Source organism: Saccostrea echinata, unplaced genomic scaffold (assembly GCF_033153115.1).
Source record: "Saccostrea echinata isolate AGI-Se365-2 ecotype Australia unplaced genomic scaffold, CSIRO_AGI_Sech_v1 ptg000002l, whole genome shotgun sequence".
Classification (NCBI taxonomy): domain Eukaryota; kingdom Metazoa; phylum Mollusca; class Bivalvia; order Ostreida; family Ostreidae; genus Saccostrea; species Saccostrea echinata.
The window spans coordinates 22,153,713-22,171,830 of NW_026889751.1; the positions used below are offsets into that span (position 1 = coordinate 22,153,713).

Consider the following 18,118-nt stretch of genomic DNA (forward strand, 5'->3'; position numbering starts at 1 on the left):
GGCTTTGTTGTTCTTGAGATTGAAGAAGATTTTTAAGGATATTTTCTGTATATGTTCTTTTGTAAAACTTTGATCCCCCATTATGGCCCCACCCTACTACTGGAGGATGCCTTGAACAAGCTTGAATCTACAATATTTTGGGATGATTCCATATCAATATGACTAATTGTGGCTTAGTTGTTCTTGAGAAGAAGATTTTTAAAGATTTTCCTATATATTTCTATGTATAAATTTGATCTCCCATTGTAGCCCCACCCTACCCCCAGGGGTCATGATTTGAACAAACTTGAATCTACACTACTTGAAGATGATTCCATATCAATATGACTAATTGTGGCTTTGTTGTTCTTGAGAAGAAGATTTTTAAAGATTTTCCCTATATATTCCTATGTAAAACTTTGATCCCCCATTGTGGCCCCACCCTACCCCCAGGGGTCATGATTTGAACAAACTTGAATCTACACTACCTGAGGATGATTCCATATCAATATGACTCATTGTGGCTTTGTTGTTCTTGAGAAGAAGATTTTTAAAGATTTTCCCTATATATTCCTATGTAAAACTTTGATCCCCCATTGTGGCCCCACCCTACCCCCGGGGGTCATGATTTGAACAAACTTGAATCTACACTATGTAATGAAGGTTTCACCTAAGTATTAACTTTTCTGGCTCAATGGTTCTTGAGAAGAAGATTTTTAAAAGATGACACCAAATTTTCACCAATTCTTAATTATCTCCCCTTGGAAGAAGGCGTGGCCCTTCATTTGAACAAACCTGAACCCCCTTCACCCAAGGATGCTTTGTGGCAAGTTTGGTTGAAATTGGCCCAGTGGTTCTGGAGAAGAAGTCGAAAATGTGAAAAGTTTACAGACGGACGGACAGACAGACAGACAGACGGACTACAGACAAAATGTGATCAGAAAAGCTCACTTGAGCTTTCAGCTCAGGTGAGCTAAAAAAGCAGATACACTAAACGTGAATTTTTTTTTAAGTGAAAAGATCCAAAACTATAACATTCAAAGTTAAATTCGTCCAGTTATATATCCCTCTCCCAAAATCCCTACCTAAGTTCCTCAATACTACGTCCACACATTTTCTGGACAATCTCATCTTGACGTAACTCCAGCAAGCAATGCAAGGCTCGCATCTTACACATGTTCGTGACTGAGGTCATTTCTCCAGAATTCTGATTCTAAGATGTAAAAGCAAAAAAAAAATACTGTATACAGGGTTATTTTCACCCTGTATTATTTTCGCCCTTTCACACTTGCAAACATCTTTGCCCCATTTTAAATTCGCCCAGTTGCAGTTCTTTTTAAGAAATTATACTATGTTCTTGGAATTCGCCCCATTTTAAATTTGCCCACCTCTGAGAGGGGCGAGAATAAAACGGAAGCGAAAATTTCCCTGTATACAGTAGTAGTTAACAATACAATGTCTACTTCAGAATCCTTTAAAAAGATTTTTAAAAGTTCTTTGCAAATTCAATTTTGCCTCACATAAATGTACACCGTTATTCTGAAATCCTTTGTCTTATTTGTATACACATAGATGAAAACATTTACAAAATTCACATGTAGTCTGCAGAATTACATTGCTTGATTATAAAATAAATACAAGTAGCTTTGTCAGGATGATCAAATTCAATCATCTAAAAATTAATTCTCAATGATGTAAAAAGACCAAATTTTTGCTTAATTAAGTACCACCGTTCAAAGCTATAAAATGAAAACTCACCTCAAAGACAAAGTTAAGGAGAAAAGTGACATTCTCCTCAGCTGATCCTTGCTGAAGGAGGTACAGAACTCTGTTCAAAGGAAAAAGACAAAACATCAGTTTTTTGAGCACTAAAAGATCATGCTCCAGTTCACCAGACATGAGTTATACCAAGTCGTTACCTTTTTAAGTTGATAATTTCATCTTCTGCATCATTCATTATGCTTTGTTCTGCCAACTTCAGACTCTCAAAGTTAAATGTTACAGTCTGTAAAAAGTGTGAATCAAATCTTTTAGGAAAATATCCTTTTGTTTGAAAGTTTCCTGCAAGAATTTGCAAAAAAATTATTCCTGAAAGCAAGATGTTCATTACTGGTAAAAATATTCTTATTGAGGAGAGCTTCCTTGAATTTTGACTACGGGTACTTACCGACTCTCCATCAGCCAGTTTGGAGGATGAGGATGGAAGCCATTGATTGATGAGGGTCAGTCTCATCTTATGAAGGTCAGTGTGGGTCACTCTAGCTATCTCCTCAGCCACCTTGTGGATATCTTCACAGAAAACAAAATTATAATTGCTTTAAATGACAGTTAATTCATTTACATATAGTTTTGTCTAGGCAATCAGGGATCTGTCTGTGTGATGCTGTGGTGTTGTATTAGTATCTTATAACAAATAATTACCTGGTCTAGGCAGTGAAGGATCTGTCTGTGTGATGCTGTGGTGTTCGTACAGTTTGGAGATCAGTTTGGCAGGATTTCCAGCCAACTGCACTAAATCGGGCTCTCCCACTTTGTTTACAAACAGAATTTGCTATGTTGCCAAACGTTGGTAGGCACCCAGGAACTTTTTGTAAGCTGCCTTTGCTTTTTCCTTGGTTGGATTCTACAAATTTATGCAGACACATATTTAATATCATTACATCCTTAAAGAATTATGACTATAAGAACAGACACTGTATGTTTATGTAGATTTTCAATAAGACAAAAATTAGACTGTAGGTTGTATTTTTACATCTTCAGGGACCGATTTATACCAAAGCTCTGCGTATGTCATACAGCCAGCCAGAGCAAGTACTTTCTCTACACCTAAAACAAAATGAAGCATTAGAAAGCATAACCTTTTGTAACATAATTGGTAGCTTAGCTACCATCCATTTAGCACAGGCCTCAGCTGTTTATTACCACTTACTCTGCTAATTGTCTATCCACTCACCTAGTGGTAGCTCAGCTACCATCCATTTAGCACAGTCCATAGCTGTTTATTCTTACTTACTCTGCTAATTGTCTATCAACTCACCTAGTGGTAGCTCAGCTACCATCCATTTAGCACAGGCCATAGCTGTTTATTCTTACTTGCTCTGCTAATTGTCTATCCACTCACCTGGTGGTAGCTCAGCTACCATCCATTTAGCACAGGCCATCGCTGTTTCACAGTTATACACCTGCTTCAGAAGCTCCTGTACATCACTCAGAAGTTCTGTGTTGGCTTCCTTCATCTCCCAGTTCCACTGTGCCTTGTCGACAGCATTATTTCTGGGCTGATGACTGGACTTCTTCACCACACCCACGTGTCTCTGTACCATGTTTCTGATGGTCATCAAGAACAACTGGTCTCGGTCCAGCTAATCAACAGAAACAAACAAGTAGAGATAAACAAACACTGCCTTATAGAGAAACTATATGGATAACTCTCAGAATGCCAGTATAAGGAATGCCTATCATTTACCTTTAAAAGCGGTGCCATGTTCAACCAGGTAGCTATAGTCTCCTTGGTCAACTCTGGTGCTGCAAATCGAATATAAGTATTGATTATAATTCAGTGTCATGTACTTCTCACTCTGAGATTTCTATACTTTATCACGTAAAAAATACTATTGAACAAGGAACAGTATATTTGGTCTTTCACAATGCATTTAGAATAGACAATTCCTTACTGATGATTTTCCAGGGGTCATCATTTACCAGGGGATGAAATGGAAGACGGTTTCTACTGGCAGCAGGTAAACACACCATTATTTGAAGCTAAAAATGTATTTTTTTCAGTAGCTCATAATTTAACATACCTGAGTTGCATACCAATTAATGTCTGAAATTCTCTTTTCAATATTTGGTAAAATTATAATTCTTTTCCAATGCAATTACAATGCCTTTTTTTTACAGGCAAGAGGAATGATTTCTAGGAAATAATGAGACAACAAACTCACATCGTCCCTGTTTTCTCCTGAGTGGTGCTGTACCTCATACTTAGAGGGTTCTGACTTCCTCTTATAAACTCTCAAGTAGTTAAGCAACAAGACCTACACAAAATAAAGCTGTCTGTGAGTGACTTAACCTATCAAAGGATACATTCAAAAAACGGATACTTAAACCAATGTTTATTAGGCTACATAAATTTAATTCTCTGGTTCTCAGGCCAATTTTCTCCAAAACAGATGTGGGAGGGAGGCCTTTTTTTAAAATCATTTTATTGATGATAAAGTAGATGAGGGAGGTACATTTTTTATACCGAATTTTCTGTACAATTATGATAAAAATTCTTTGTTCATGATATACTTTCCATGTCTGATCAAAAGGTTTGCATTATCTTGCTTATCAACGTGTGAACATCGTAAACTTTATCTTCAAGTGTATTTTTCAATGAACTACAAAGTAGCCAAGTTTTCTTTGAAAATGGCTACCGGAAGCGATATTCGAGTACCAAACTATGAGAAAATGAGGGCAGAACTTTTTTTTCCGGATTGGTCTCCGCATTACCAACTTTTTATTTTATCAAAAATATGATAAAATTTGGAATGTGGGTACCTCAATACGGATGCGCGCGGGCCTGAGAACCGTAATTTCAATTTTATATAGCCTTAACTGTCAAAAATCTACATTGTACAAGTATTTCTTGGGCTATAGGCCATTGTTTTCTTTTATGGAGAAAGTTTCCTTGGTCAAAAAAAATTAAGTCACAAATGGGTTTCAAATTGACTAAACTACAAAAAAAAATATTGTTTTGAATAATGGATGGTTTATAGTGGCCTCCTTCTAACCTCATTAAATAAGATAGAATTTTTGATTCTTAATAAAAGACAGAATTGTTTCCTTTTAATTCCTCTTTTTTCAAATACCTTGTCTGGATGAAGTTGATTTATCTGAATTTCCAGTCTCTGCATCTCATTCAAAAGGAAAGCCAAGGTTTCATAATCATAAGAATCTGTCTGAAAGGTAAAAGATCAATTTCAAAATGCAGTGTATTCCATGCTTCACATCCAAAATCATCAAAAGTCCACATGATCAAGAAATTCTGTTTTATAATTTTAGGATCGGGTTGCACGAACGTTAGTTAAATTAACTTCCAGTTAGTGTCGTAATTAGCTGTTAAATTTTTAACAACGAGTTTCATAACTGTGAGTTAAAAAATTGTTGTTCGAAAGTCTATTAAAAATAAATTAGTTAACTCGCATTTAATTGATGTCGTATAGTTAACTCTGTTAAAATCGTTCTACACGTGCATATCCCTTACCTATGGTGAAATATTTCTGACGTCATAATTAAAATGACGTCAATTCATAAATGTTTTAATTTGCAAAGGTTATTTACCTTACATGTTAATCTTATATTTGTTAAATATATTTAAAATATATTATTAAAGATATTTACTCCAAATATAATTTTTTGCATTGAAATATGGTCATTTTACATGCAGTAAGTGCAATGCAATTACAAAGTATGTAATGCAGTTTTCTGTATTAAGATCTAACACGAGGCATTAATTTTTGGGAGGGGAAATTGAATATAAAAATAAAAAAATCTCTCAAAAAGTGGGAGAGGAACACCCTCCTCGTTTTACGTGCCTGATGTATTTGGAATTGAACGATTAACCTACCTTTTAGTAACTTGTCTGAAGTTATTTTTTTTTTATTGCTGAGCTTTGTGATAAAATATAATGTCATTTATTGTATGTGTAATCGGATAAAAAAATACCTACATCTCCACTCATATGGAACGATTTGTTCTTTGCAGATAATAACGCAACATATATCTGCAACATGCACATGTATTATACAAGCTTGCAAATTAGAAATCGGGATTGAATTTGCGTGTTGCTCAAGTCAGACATTTCTATTATCTCTTTAGAAGTTCTTCCTTCCCCGAAAGCAAGTTTTGAAATGATAATAAGTCCGCAATCTTGATTTTAATGTTTAATTAAATATTTAATGTACCTAGGTAACCTCAGTTAAATCTGTTAGTTAAATCAGAAAACTTAATTAAGCTTTAACTATTAGTTAACTTTTGTCCAACCGGTTTAACTTGCCGTTAAATTTAACTTCGCGTTAACACGAAGTTAATGGACAGTTAAATTTAACTAACGTTCGTGCAACCGGATCCTGGTATAAATACCTTGCTGTACATGGTTACTAGTTTTTTCATCAGATTGTCTTTGGCACTGATCTCTCTGATAGCAATTCGAGCTTTATCCAGCTTCGATGTTCCATTCAACAGATCCAGAGATTCAGGTGAAGTGAAGATGTGATCCAGATACAGCATCAATGCCTCATCCTCATCCAGAAAAAACTCCCTTTCAATTATAAATTCAGTGACAATGAAAGCTAGACATTTAATGCAATAGTGTATCTGGTTGAGTTGTAGTTTTAATTTCCAGAGTCTTACCGACAGAATCCTTGGATCAGGGAAACAGAAGCCGCCTCACTTTGGACGAGCTGTGGCAGTAACTTTCTTTTCTCACTGTCAGGATTTCCAAATACTTCACTGAAATTAATCTATAAAAGCCATAGCTTCATCAATTGATAAGTCACAAACTCGTTTTAATGTTGCACACTCAGCACAAAATTTTGTGGTATGCATATATATGTATTTTGAAAAATTTAAAAATTTGACGAGACTTACCTTGGTTAAGTTGAAGTCAGATTGTAATTCTATGAGTCATTATAATTACTGTAGGGATTATGTGAGATAGTAGTACGCATGTGCAACCTCAGTCTTCAAACTTAATCATTTGGTCATAATGTAATCATTTTGTCAATGTACATAATTACCTAAATTATTATTACTTTTTGAATTATTGGTCTGATATGTATGAATATCTGAAAACCCTGTGCAGGGAGTGGTGGGAGGCACATAATCCCTACAGTAATTATAATGACTCATAGAATTACAATCTGACTTCAACTTAACCAGGGTAAGTCTCGTCAAATTTTTAAATTCTATTTCGTCATAATTACTTCCGGAATTATGTGAGACTTCAAAGCGCATTATGATCAAATGTTTCAAAACACAAGAAAAATACATGATCATAATACTATTCTACTTACTGAGAACTTGTCTCCCACTCTAATTTTTCTTGCAAAGCACACCTGAAGCAAAACTTTCTTTTTCAACAATAATGTCTTTTTCATAGAATTTGGAGAATGTTGTAGCATTAGTCCATCCAGCCTTCCTTAAAATTTCATCTACTGGCACAGCTGCCGATTTTGCTTTTGACACTGAAGCAGATCTTACACTGTGCGATCCAAATACATCTGTATTAACTCCAGAAAGTTTCATCACCATTTTGATCCATCTGGACACTGTGTCTCTCGTAACTGCCTTATGAGGTTTAACATAACTTAATAAAAGTGAATGTTCTCCATTTCTAACAGGTGCTGTCTTTAACAAATATTCCTTCACCACAACGTATATACAAAGTCTCCTATCTGGAGGGTGTACAACAGGCATTTTATAACCTGGTCTACATTGCTTTAGCAGTCTGAAGTATTCAAATATGTATTCATTAAAGCACTTTTTCACATTATTTACAGAAATAAGATGAATTGTCTGAGCTCGTGCAGCATTTGTCAAAGCAATTAACATTACCAGTTTCAATGTTAATTGTTTCAAACTTAAAGTCTTTACAGGAGACCATTTCTTCAACTGTCGTAGAACTAAAGATACATCCCGTGTTCCAGAATATTTGGGTTTAGTTGGTCTAATGTTATAAACACCTTTCATATATCTAATAACAAGAGCATGGGATCCAACACTGGTTCCATCTAACTTTATGCCCAATGCTGACAAAGCCCCCCGAGCGGTATTGAGTGAACTGTGACTTAATCCATTTTCAAAAAGTAAAGTCAAGAATTCCAAAATATTATTTATAGATGGTGAAACTGGATTAATTTTCCATTCAGAGCAGTACTGAAACCATCTTTTGATGAACGTTTGATATTGTTTTTTAGTACCGATTCTCCATGATGCCATAATAATGGAGGTAGTTGTTTTTGAAAATCCAAAATTTCTGTAAGCTCGCCGGACACTTGGCATGCAATCAAGGTCATTTCTTCCCACAGAGGATGAGTCTCCTTTTTGTGAGGGTTTAGAAGTAGATCCTTCCTTCTCGGAAGTAATAATGGATTCTTGACTATACTTTTCATTAATCCTGTGAACCAAGTCTGAGTGGGCCATAATGGGGCAATGATAATCCCTCTTGCCCGGTCTTCCCGAATCTTCTTGATGCACAAGCCCATCAAACTAAAAGGTGGAAAAATATAAACATAATCAAAAGTTCTCCAATTCAATGGAAATGCATCAACATAACTACATTCTGGATCTTGTTTCCATGAGCAAAACACTTCAACTTGTGCATTGAGTCTTGATGCAAACAAATCTATATCTGGACAACCTAGCTTTGAACAAATTAGTAAGAATATATCATGGTCTAATTGCCATTCCACTTGATCATTGAATTCTCTGGATAATTTGTCTGCTTCTATGTTATTTTTCCCTGGAATATGAGAACACTTCAACCAAATGTTTCTCTTAGTACACCATTCCCATACTTCCACTGCAAGTTTATTGCAAATTTGAGATTTTATGCCACCCATATTATTAATATAACTAATGGCAGTAGTATTATCTGATAATATTCTTACATATTTGTTTTTCACAATATTCACAAATGATCTCAAAGAAAAGTAAATTGCAAGCATTTCTAAGTAATTTATGTGATTCATTTTTTCTTCTTCTTTCCATCTTCCACCAGTTCTGATATTATCTTGTGTGCATATTGCTCCCCAACCTAACAAAGATGCATCACTTTGAATAGTAATCTCTGGGTTACCTCTAGAGATAAGTCTTATCTGAGAATGAATATTGGAACACCACCAACTTAGTTCTTCTTTCATTTTTATAGTGATTGGCATTAAGGAATCAAAATTCCCTTTAGCTTCTTTTAAATGCTTTATTTTCTCTGTTTCTAGCAATCTGTAATGTAATTTTCCTAATTCTGTAGCTGAGAAACTCGAAATAATCAGTCCAATGACTCGAGCTACAGTACTTATTTTAGCGCGATCTTTATTCATTAAACACTTGCATTCTTCATAAATAATGTCTTTCTTCTCCTCAGTCAATTCAGTAGTCATTCTTTCAGAATTTATTACATTTCCCAAAAATGTGATACACTTCTTGGGTTCAAATTGACTTTTCTTTCCATGAATCACAAAACCAAATTTTTCAAGATATTCTCTTGTGATGTTCACATTCATTCTACACTCATCAATAGTATCTCCAAACAGTAAAACATCATCAATGTAAGTCATGCTAAGATAACCTAATGTTCTAAGCTTTGCAAAGATTGGTTTGAGAACCTTTGTGAATATTCTAGGTGCTGATGACAAACCAAATGGTAAGCAGGTATATTGAAATATTTTCCCTTTCCATCTAAATCTCAAATATTTTTGATGCTCCATTGCTATTGGAATTGTATGATAGGCATGTCTTATGTCAATTGATGCCATAAAACAATTTTCCTTGACCAGATTTACTGCAGATTCAAAAGTATCCATCTTGAAATGATGGTACACTACATATTCATTTAGATTTTTTAAATTAAGAATAACTCTGTATTCCCCATTTTTCTTTGGTCTAACAAATATAGATGACAGAAATTGATCTGGTCCAGGAATTGCCTCAACAATAGCTCCCATTTTTAATAAACTCTCAATTTCTTGATCTATCACTTCAGATTCTACTGAATTAAATTTAGGTTCATACAATTTACATTTTGTTGGAGCTACATCATCTACAAATTCTATTTTACAGTTTTTCAACTATCTGTAATACATTTTTATCTGATGTAATTTTTTCCCATTCTTTGAAAAAATATTTCAATCTACCTGCATAAAATTCAACACTTTTCTCACTAACCTCATCATTTATTGAGTCTTGCTTTTCTGTTGAGTGTTGCTCTTCTTGGAGTTTTTTGGATAAAATTGTCCACTAACTCCACCACTGTTTCTGTTCGAATATCCATAATTTGGATTATATGCAGAATTGCTATAATTTCCACGTCCTCTTGGTCTGCGACCTCTAAATCGTCCTCTCATTCGACCTCTGAATGATCCTCCTCTGTTATTGTACTGCAGCTTATGACCAATCTTACTGCAATCTTCAATTTCTTTTGCCGTTTTTGAAATATCGTCACCAAATAACCATGACGTATAAGGTACAGTTTGTGCACACAAATGCAAGTATTCATATCTCAATTCAGGCTTGATAAGCTCTCGTCTTGTCATGTTCACTTGTCTATTTGCATGTCCAAAGAGTGCTTAACTATCATTGCATTCATCTATTATCTTTCCCAATTTCGTTTTATGTGAATCATCCAATTCATTCTCCAAGTCTGCTAATTTGTTTAGAACTTTGGCCAAGATAATGGAACCTTTAACAACAGAGGTTTCGATGTTTTGCATTTTTCTATCAATAGTTTTTGCTTCTTGAGATATAATATCCTAAACAAGTGGTTTGTCTTCACAACTTTTAGACCTTCACATTTTTCTGGTCTTGCATTGTTTTCATCTTTAATCAGATCTGAATTTTGATCTTCATTCATTCCATTTCTAAACAAATCTGTTATGTTTGTAGCCAAAGTCTCATCTATTTTCACATCACACACTTCTCTGCTCTTAAATCTTTTGCTCATGTTCATAAAACAACTTGTATTTTCTTGAACAGCTTCTGTGTCCAACTGATCTCTCTTCCTTTTCCCAGAAGTATTATCTGGATTTTCAACATTATCATCAGTGCACTGAATATTACTACAACTCTCGTCATATGCTTCATCATCGTAACATTCGTAATCATCACAGTCTTGAAATTCGTTTTCTATTCTATTGACTTTGTTATTCAACGTGCCAATAATTTCATCATGTTTTTTCTGCTTTTCAAGTATTGTAGTCAATATACCCATAATTTGACTATCGTTTTGTGTATTATCACTATCGGCTTTGTTATGGACATCGGCCACAACTTTCATAGATTTTTTCGTTCCGCTAGACCTTGTACTTGTAGCACTTACCGTAGTACCAACAGAACTTCCGTGTTTCTTAGTTTTTGTTCCCTGAACCTCGGTTTTATTCTTTTTGGTAACCTCGTTACCCTTGAATGTTTCGTCTGTTGTCTTTTCTGTATCTATTTCTTCCTCAAAGCTAGTAGTGCTACGTAATTGTTTCTTTTGAATCATCTGTTCCGCCATTTTTACTACTTTATCATAAAAAAGTCGTAACACCACTTTATGGTAGTCGTAAAAACAAAACTCCTCGAGTTTTGTAAACTAATAAACGTGTCTAAAAATTACCAGTTACAATACCAAGTAATGACAAAAAATGAGTTAACCACGTTAACCCAGAGAGAACTGAAGTTGCTAAAAGAAAGACCACGTCCTTCCCTATTCATAACTCGTACCACACTGAGGTTGCACATGCGTACTACTATCTCACATAATTCCGGAAGTAATTATGACGAAATAGAATTGACATCTCCCTTATTACATTTGCCTTGCTTACAGTAATTCTTAGTAGATTAGGCAAGTACTGTTTCTCTACTTCCCATTGAAAAAAAAAATTTTGGTGTGGTATTTCTCTTTATCTTCTCACCTTCATTTTCCCCAGTCTGTGTGGTATTTCTCTTTATGTTCTCACCTTCATTTTCCCCAGTCTGTGTGGTATTTCTCTTTATGTTCTCACCTTCATTTTCCCCAGTCTGTGTGGTATTTCTCTTTATGTTCTCACCTTCATTTTCCCCAGTCTGTGTGGTATTCTTCCTTATGTTCTCACCTTCATTTTCCCCAGTCTGTGTGGTATTTCTCTTTCTGTTCTCACCTTCATTTTCCCCAGTCTGTGTGGTATTTCTCTTTATGTTCTCACCTTCATTTTCCCCAGTCTGTGTGGTATTTCTCTTTATGTTCTCACCTTCATTTTCCTCAGTCTCTGTGGCATTTCACCTTCATTTTCCCCAGTCTCTGTGGCATTTTAAAATGAAACTGTTGAATCCTAAATTATTTTTATTTTTATTTTTCGACCACCCAATGCATTTTTTTGAGACAGAAAATCGTAAACCAAAAAAAATAAAAAATGTTCTCACCTTCATTTTCCCCAGTCTGTGTGGTATTTCTCTTTATGCAGGGCTCTCAATTCTCTATAATTGGGGTCGTTTAACGGCTCCATTCCCAATGCAAAAAGGTACCTTTTTTCCCAAAAGCAAACTGTAAATTTCCCAATTTTTTTTTATAGCAAAATATTTTTTAACAAGAGGCCCAAGGGCGTTAACGGTCACCTGAGTATAATACAACAAATTAGAGGATCCATAGAGTATAAAATGAACTGAAAGGTGAAGCTTTGTTGCCCAAAAGCAAGAAAAATAGGGTAATCAGGATCAACAAAATAATTAGTCTAGTATTCATTAACAGTTCATAAATTAGGTTCTAATCTGTTCCCCATTTATCACTCTCACCAGACAGTATATAAACAAACTATCAGTGCTTCTCTACTCTATTAATTCCTTGTTGAAATCTCTTATATTGGCCTCTCTTGGTCTTTGATGAACATTTAATAAGACAAGTTATTTTCGTCTCATTTTTATTTATCTATTACTTACAAGTCTACCTGATCATTAAAATTATGAAAGTACATTTTTGTATCATACAATAAAAATTCTTGCATAATTCTCTTATTCTATTAACCTTTCAAGTACATTATTTACAGTGATTAATTATCACAAGTAAATGGCAAAGGGGAATAACTCCTCTCAGTAGAATACAAATATAATAGAGCCCTGGCCTGGACCAGAACACTTGACATAATGGTCTTGATGTTCAAAAATCTGGTAAAAATACCCTTCCTTATTAAAACTTTTACTCTTTTTGCCTCTGATATGCCCAGGTGCAGAAAAGATTTTTAAAGAATTTATGCATTTTCACTATATAATAAATAGAGGCCGCCCTAACAACAGAACCTCTGATCCAGGGGTCATGAAATTCACAATTTTGGAAGAGACATCCTTGCTTATCATAACTATGTATTTGTTTTTAATTGTATTTAATTTTTTTAAATAATACCCAAGAGTAGAGAAGAAGATTTTCAAAGAAATAATGCACTTTCACTATATGATCTATATAGCCCCGCCCTAGCACCAGAACCCCTGACCCTGGGGCTATGAATTTCACAATTTTGGAAGAGTCACTCTTGCTTATCATAACTATGTATTCAAATTGTTTCAATAATACCCAGGAGTAGAGAAGAAGATTTGCAAAGAAATAATGCACTTTCACTATATGATCTATATAGCCCCGCCCTAACACCAGAACCCCTGACCCTGGGGCTATGAATTTCACAATTTTGGTAGAGACACCACTGCTTATCATAACTATGTATTCAATTTGTTTCAATAATACCCAGGAGTAGAGAAGATTTTCAAAGAAATAATGCACTTTCACTACATGATTTATATAGCCCCGCCCTGGCACCAGAACCCCTGACCCTGGGGCCATGAATTTCACAATTTTGGTAGAGGGCTCAATGCTTATTACAATCATGCCAACAGTTTAACTGCATGATGTCCAGGAGTAAAGAAGAAGATTTTTAAAGATTGCATTAATTTTGATGGTTTTGGCCCCACCCCTCAGGCCCCAGGGGGGCAGGGGCCACAAATTTCACAATTTTTGTTCCCCTTCACTCATAGATGCTATATGCCAAAATTGGTTGAAATTGGTTTGCTGGTTCCAGAGAAGAAGCTGAAAATGTTCAAAAGTTTACGAACGACAACGGATGAAAAGAGATAGCAATAGGTCACCTGAGTGACTCAGGTGACCTAAAAAATCTTAACCGATGAAACTTAATCACCAACAAGTGAAAGTGAAACATACCAGTTCTGTGTTGGACTGTATAAATTAGCGCATGCCAGGTATATTTTATAAAATGGTTCGGCTTCGATAAGGAACCAGGTTTTCCCAATTTTCCCCAAAATGACGAAAATATTCCCAATTTGAACGGCCCCGGCCCGAGTCCCAAAAAGTGGTGTGAGAGCCATGTTATGTTCTCACCTTCATTTTCCCCAGTCTGTGTGGTATTTCTCCTTATGTTCTCACCTTCATTTTCCCAGTCTGTGTGGTATTTCTCCTTATGTTCTCACCTTTATTTTCCCCAGTCTTTGTGGTATTTCACTTTATGTTCTCACCTTCATTTCCCCCAGTCTGTGTGGTATTTCTCCTTATGTTCTCACCTTCATTTTCCCAGTCTGTGTGGTATTTCTCCTTATGTTCTCACCTTTATTTTCCCCAGTCTGTGTGGTATTTCTCCTTATGTTCTCACCTTCATTTTCCCCAGTCTGTGTGGTATTTCTCCTTATGTTCTCACCTTCATTTTCCCAGTCTGTGTGGTATTCTTCCTTATGTTCTCACCTTCATTTTCCCCAGTCTGTGTCCCCAGCTGGCATTCTTTTTCAGTTTCTCACACATCTCTATCACTGATGCCTCTCTATAAAGCTGACCAATGCCTATACCAACATTACCCATAGCCTAAAAATAAACATGTTCACTTTCACTGCACTGACATTACCCATAGCCTATAAAATAATCATGTTCACTTTCAATATTCAAACAAAATTATTAATATTACAGTGAATACTGTACATGCATGTAACACTATATACTTTTCACATTATTTTATTTTTTCATCATTAAGAGCCTTACATTATATTTTTTGGGGTAAAATGTTCAATACAATTAAAGACATATAGTCAGGAAGCTTATTATATTGTCATTACATACACCATACATGAAGTCATGGATCTTACCCTCAGTTTCTTATATTTGTGTCCTGAGGCTTTGATCAGGCTCATCATCATCTTCAGTCCCTCTTTTTTAGGTCGGTTGATGAGTAGAGCCAGGGCCAGTCTGTGATCCACTTCTTGACAGTTAAAAACCTGTAGATGTATTCAATGCATGCAATTAGATTTATGAATAGAAAAAAAACAAGACAACAACTTATGCTTTATAACAACCTCCTCACAAGCATACCTTCATGAGAAGAGCTGAGGTGAACTCTCTGATGAGGGGTGAACTTTGCTGCATCAGTTGATTCACTTTATTATTTATCCACAGGGTTGCTTGAGTCCTGTGTTAAAAGTATCAATAAAATGGGTCAATTTTTTTCAATACACTCCAGATATCATAACATACATGTATAATGGAAAATTTTTGCAATTTTTCTTAGCAAAACTTGATTCGACTGTAGCACTGATTTCATTTTGTTAATGTTTTCTGTTGAAAGTGAAGACTAAAAATTTCCTGGTTTTGCTTACTTTAAAAAAAACGTATTGAAAAATATTAAACTTTAAAATGCAGCAATGAAATAACCCTACACTATGCAACTCAACTGAGTTATTAAGTTCTAGACACCATTAAACAAATTACATCTTGTTCTATGGCTGGCATTATGGTTTCCATGGCAGTGAAGGTCATATGAAGGGCCAACTGTAGAGCCAGCAGATGATGACTGTTGTCCTTGAGATGTTGGAGGACAGGTAACAGGGTCTGTTTCTGGGCTGTCAGGCCAGGGCTACATTTATCTTCTGGAGACAATCAAAGAAACATTAAAGTCTTTTGAAGAGAGTGAATTGTTCAGTGAACTAATAGAAAAGTAACTTTTTTTTACTTTCTAAAACATGATTTTTCCACATTTTAGAAAGTTATATCTTGAAAGTTGGAGTTATTACAAACATCTTTGTTTGATTCAATCCTTTAAACATAGAATCTTGAATTCATTCATAATTTGCACCAACAGGTATACTAAAATTGTTTGCATTTGAAATATAATTCAGATTTTTTCTTGAAAACATTGTCATTCAAAGGGGTAAATAACCTTTAATATATAATTTGTGTCTGTAGTTTACCATTAGCTGTGGTAGCTGGCTGTGACTTTGCATACTTTGCGACCAGGGGGAGGACAAACTGTGAATTCATCACAAGAGCATCATCCTGAAATGAGTTGTCAATTCTCCAATCTCTGTCCACTGTCTTGCCCTGTACAATTCCCTCCCAAATCTCATCCTAAAATTAGGAAAAATAGAGCTTTAGTTCAGTAAATCTTGTCTCAAAATTCTCCATGTTACTGTGCATGTAGATTTTACAATGTATTAAACTAACCTGACCGGTGCTTGCTGCTTTACATTGACTGTCTACATCTTCAACCAAACTTATTACCTAACAAACACACACAATAAACTCACCTGACAGGTGTTTGCTGCCTCACATTGACTGTCTACATCTTCAACCAAACTTGTTACCTAACAAACACACACAATAAACTCACCTGACAGGTGCTGGCTGCATCATATTGACTGTCTACATCTTCAACCAAACTTGTTACCTAACAAACACACACAATAAACTCACCTGACAGGTGCTTGCTGCCTCACATTAAATGTCTACATCTTCAACTAAACTCGTTACCTAACAAACACACACAATAAACTCACCTGACAGGTGCTTGCTGCCTCAAATTGAGTGTCTACATCTTCAACCAAACTTGTTACCTAACAAACACACACAATAAACTCACCTGACTGGTGCTGGCTGCATCATGTTGACTGTCTACATCTTCAACTAAACTTGTTACCTAACAAACACACACAATAAACTCACCTGATAGGTGCTTGCTGCCTCACATTGACTGTCTACAGCTTCACAAAGACTTGTCACTTTACTGAGTGTGATCAGACTCGGCAGGAGACTCGGTGAGCACATGTTCAGGGCCTGACACACCAGCTGATATGTGACCTTAGGTAAGCTCCTCAGGTTTTCTACTCCATTCTCTGATTCACTTAACACTTCTTGTAGCACCAAGGCCACATTGTAGAAAATCTCAGCAGTCTTCTCTGAGGGACCCGAGTCCAGCAGTTTCCTAAATCACAAATAATTACATCAGTCAGACAACAGGCCCAAGGGTCAAACTGTTAGTTGCCAAACTTAAAACATATTTTCAAAAAATATTAACATCCATACTTATTAGTGTTGTCAACAAGTACCCACTTAACCTGCTAACCATTAAAGGATACAAGTATATTACAGGGTTACTCAAGTTTTAAGAATTTGATAGAAAAGATTCAAATTATTTATGACAAGAGGTCCAAAGAAAATTGAAAGCATAGTCAAAATAAATTCTGCAAATAACAATACCATACTAACTCTAAGATTGTGTCTTTTAGTGTTTAAAGGTTAGAAAACAAGACGTCCAAGGGCCTTAACGATCACCTGAGTACAACAATTTAGAGGATCTATAAACTGAAAAATGAAGCTTTTTTTCCAAAAGCAACAAAAATACCGGGTAGTACGATTAAGATCAACAAAATAATTGGTCTAGTATCTAATCTATCTGTCCCTCATTTATCACTATTACCAAGCAAACTTTTAACAAAATATCTATTTTTAACCCCATATTATTACCTCTCACATTGGCCTCACTTGGCCTTTGAAGAACATTTAAAAAGATAAGTTATTTTTGTTTCATTTTTATTCATCTATTATTTCCAAGTCTACCTGATCATTAAAACTAGGAAAGTACTTTTTGTATTAAACAATCAATGTTCTTGCATAATTCTCTTATTCTATTAACCTTTCAAATACATTATCTACAGTGATTAATTATCAAAGGGGAATGGCAAAGAGGAATAACTTCACTCAGTAGAATACAAATTAATAGAGCCCTGGCCAGGACCAGAACACTTGACCAAATGGTCCAGATGTTTAAAATTCTGGTAAAAATACCATTGCTTATTAAAACTTTTACTCTGTTTGCCTCCAATATGCCGAGGAGCAGAGAAGATTTTCAAAGAAATAATGCATTTTTACTATTTAACACAGCCCTACCCTAACACCAGAACCCATGACCCAGGGTCATGAAATTTACAAATTTGGAAGAGGTACCCTCATCATCATAACTATGCAATTAGTTGAAGATTTTCACAGAATTCACACATTTTCACTATATTATCAATAGAGCCCCCCCCCCCCCCCCCCCCCCCAGAAAAAAAACAGAACCCCTGGGACCACAAGTTTTAAAAATTTTGTAAAAGCATCCTTGCT

The 18,118-nt window shown here is 35.3% G+C and overlaps 2 protein-coding genes across 2 annotated transcripts in view; one reads left to right on the forward strand and one right to left on the reverse strand.

Moving 5' to 3' along the window:
- Nucleotides 1-18,118, forward strand: part of LOC133174849 (tripartite motif-containing protein 2-like) — a 231,287-nt gene that overhangs the window by 85,788 nt on the left and 127,381 nt on the right. The window lies entirely within an intron of this gene.
- The window catches only part of LOC133175031 (kinetochore-associated protein 1-like), a 57,068-nt gene that overhangs the window by 10,415 nt on the left and 28,535 nt on the right, over nt 1-18,118 (reverse strand). Inside the window, 20 exon segments of the mRNA XM_061310124.1 lie at nt 1,065-1,192; nt 1,738-1,807; nt 1,899-1,984; nt 2,147-2,268; nt 2,401-2,602; nt 2,732-2,805; nt 3,101-3,341; nt 3,446-3,504; nt 3,654-3,741; nt 3,924-4,016; nt 4,833-4,922; nt 6,106-6,283; nt 6,376-6,485; nt 14,435-14,551; nt 14,830-14,958; nt 15,053-15,128; nt 15,130-15,149; nt 15,449-15,606; nt 15,928-16,084; nt 16,679-16,937. Coding sequence (XP_061166108.1) covers nt 1,065-1,192; nt 1,738-1,807; nt 1,899-1,984; nt 2,147-2,268; nt 2,401-2,602; nt 2,732-2,805; nt 3,101-3,341; nt 3,446-3,504; nt 3,654-3,741; nt 3,924-4,016; nt 4,833-4,922; nt 6,106-6,283; nt 6,376-6,485; nt 14,435-14,551; nt 14,830-14,958; nt 15,053-15,128; nt 15,130-15,149; nt 15,449-15,606; nt 15,928-16,084; nt 16,679-16,937 — 2,457 coding nt within the window.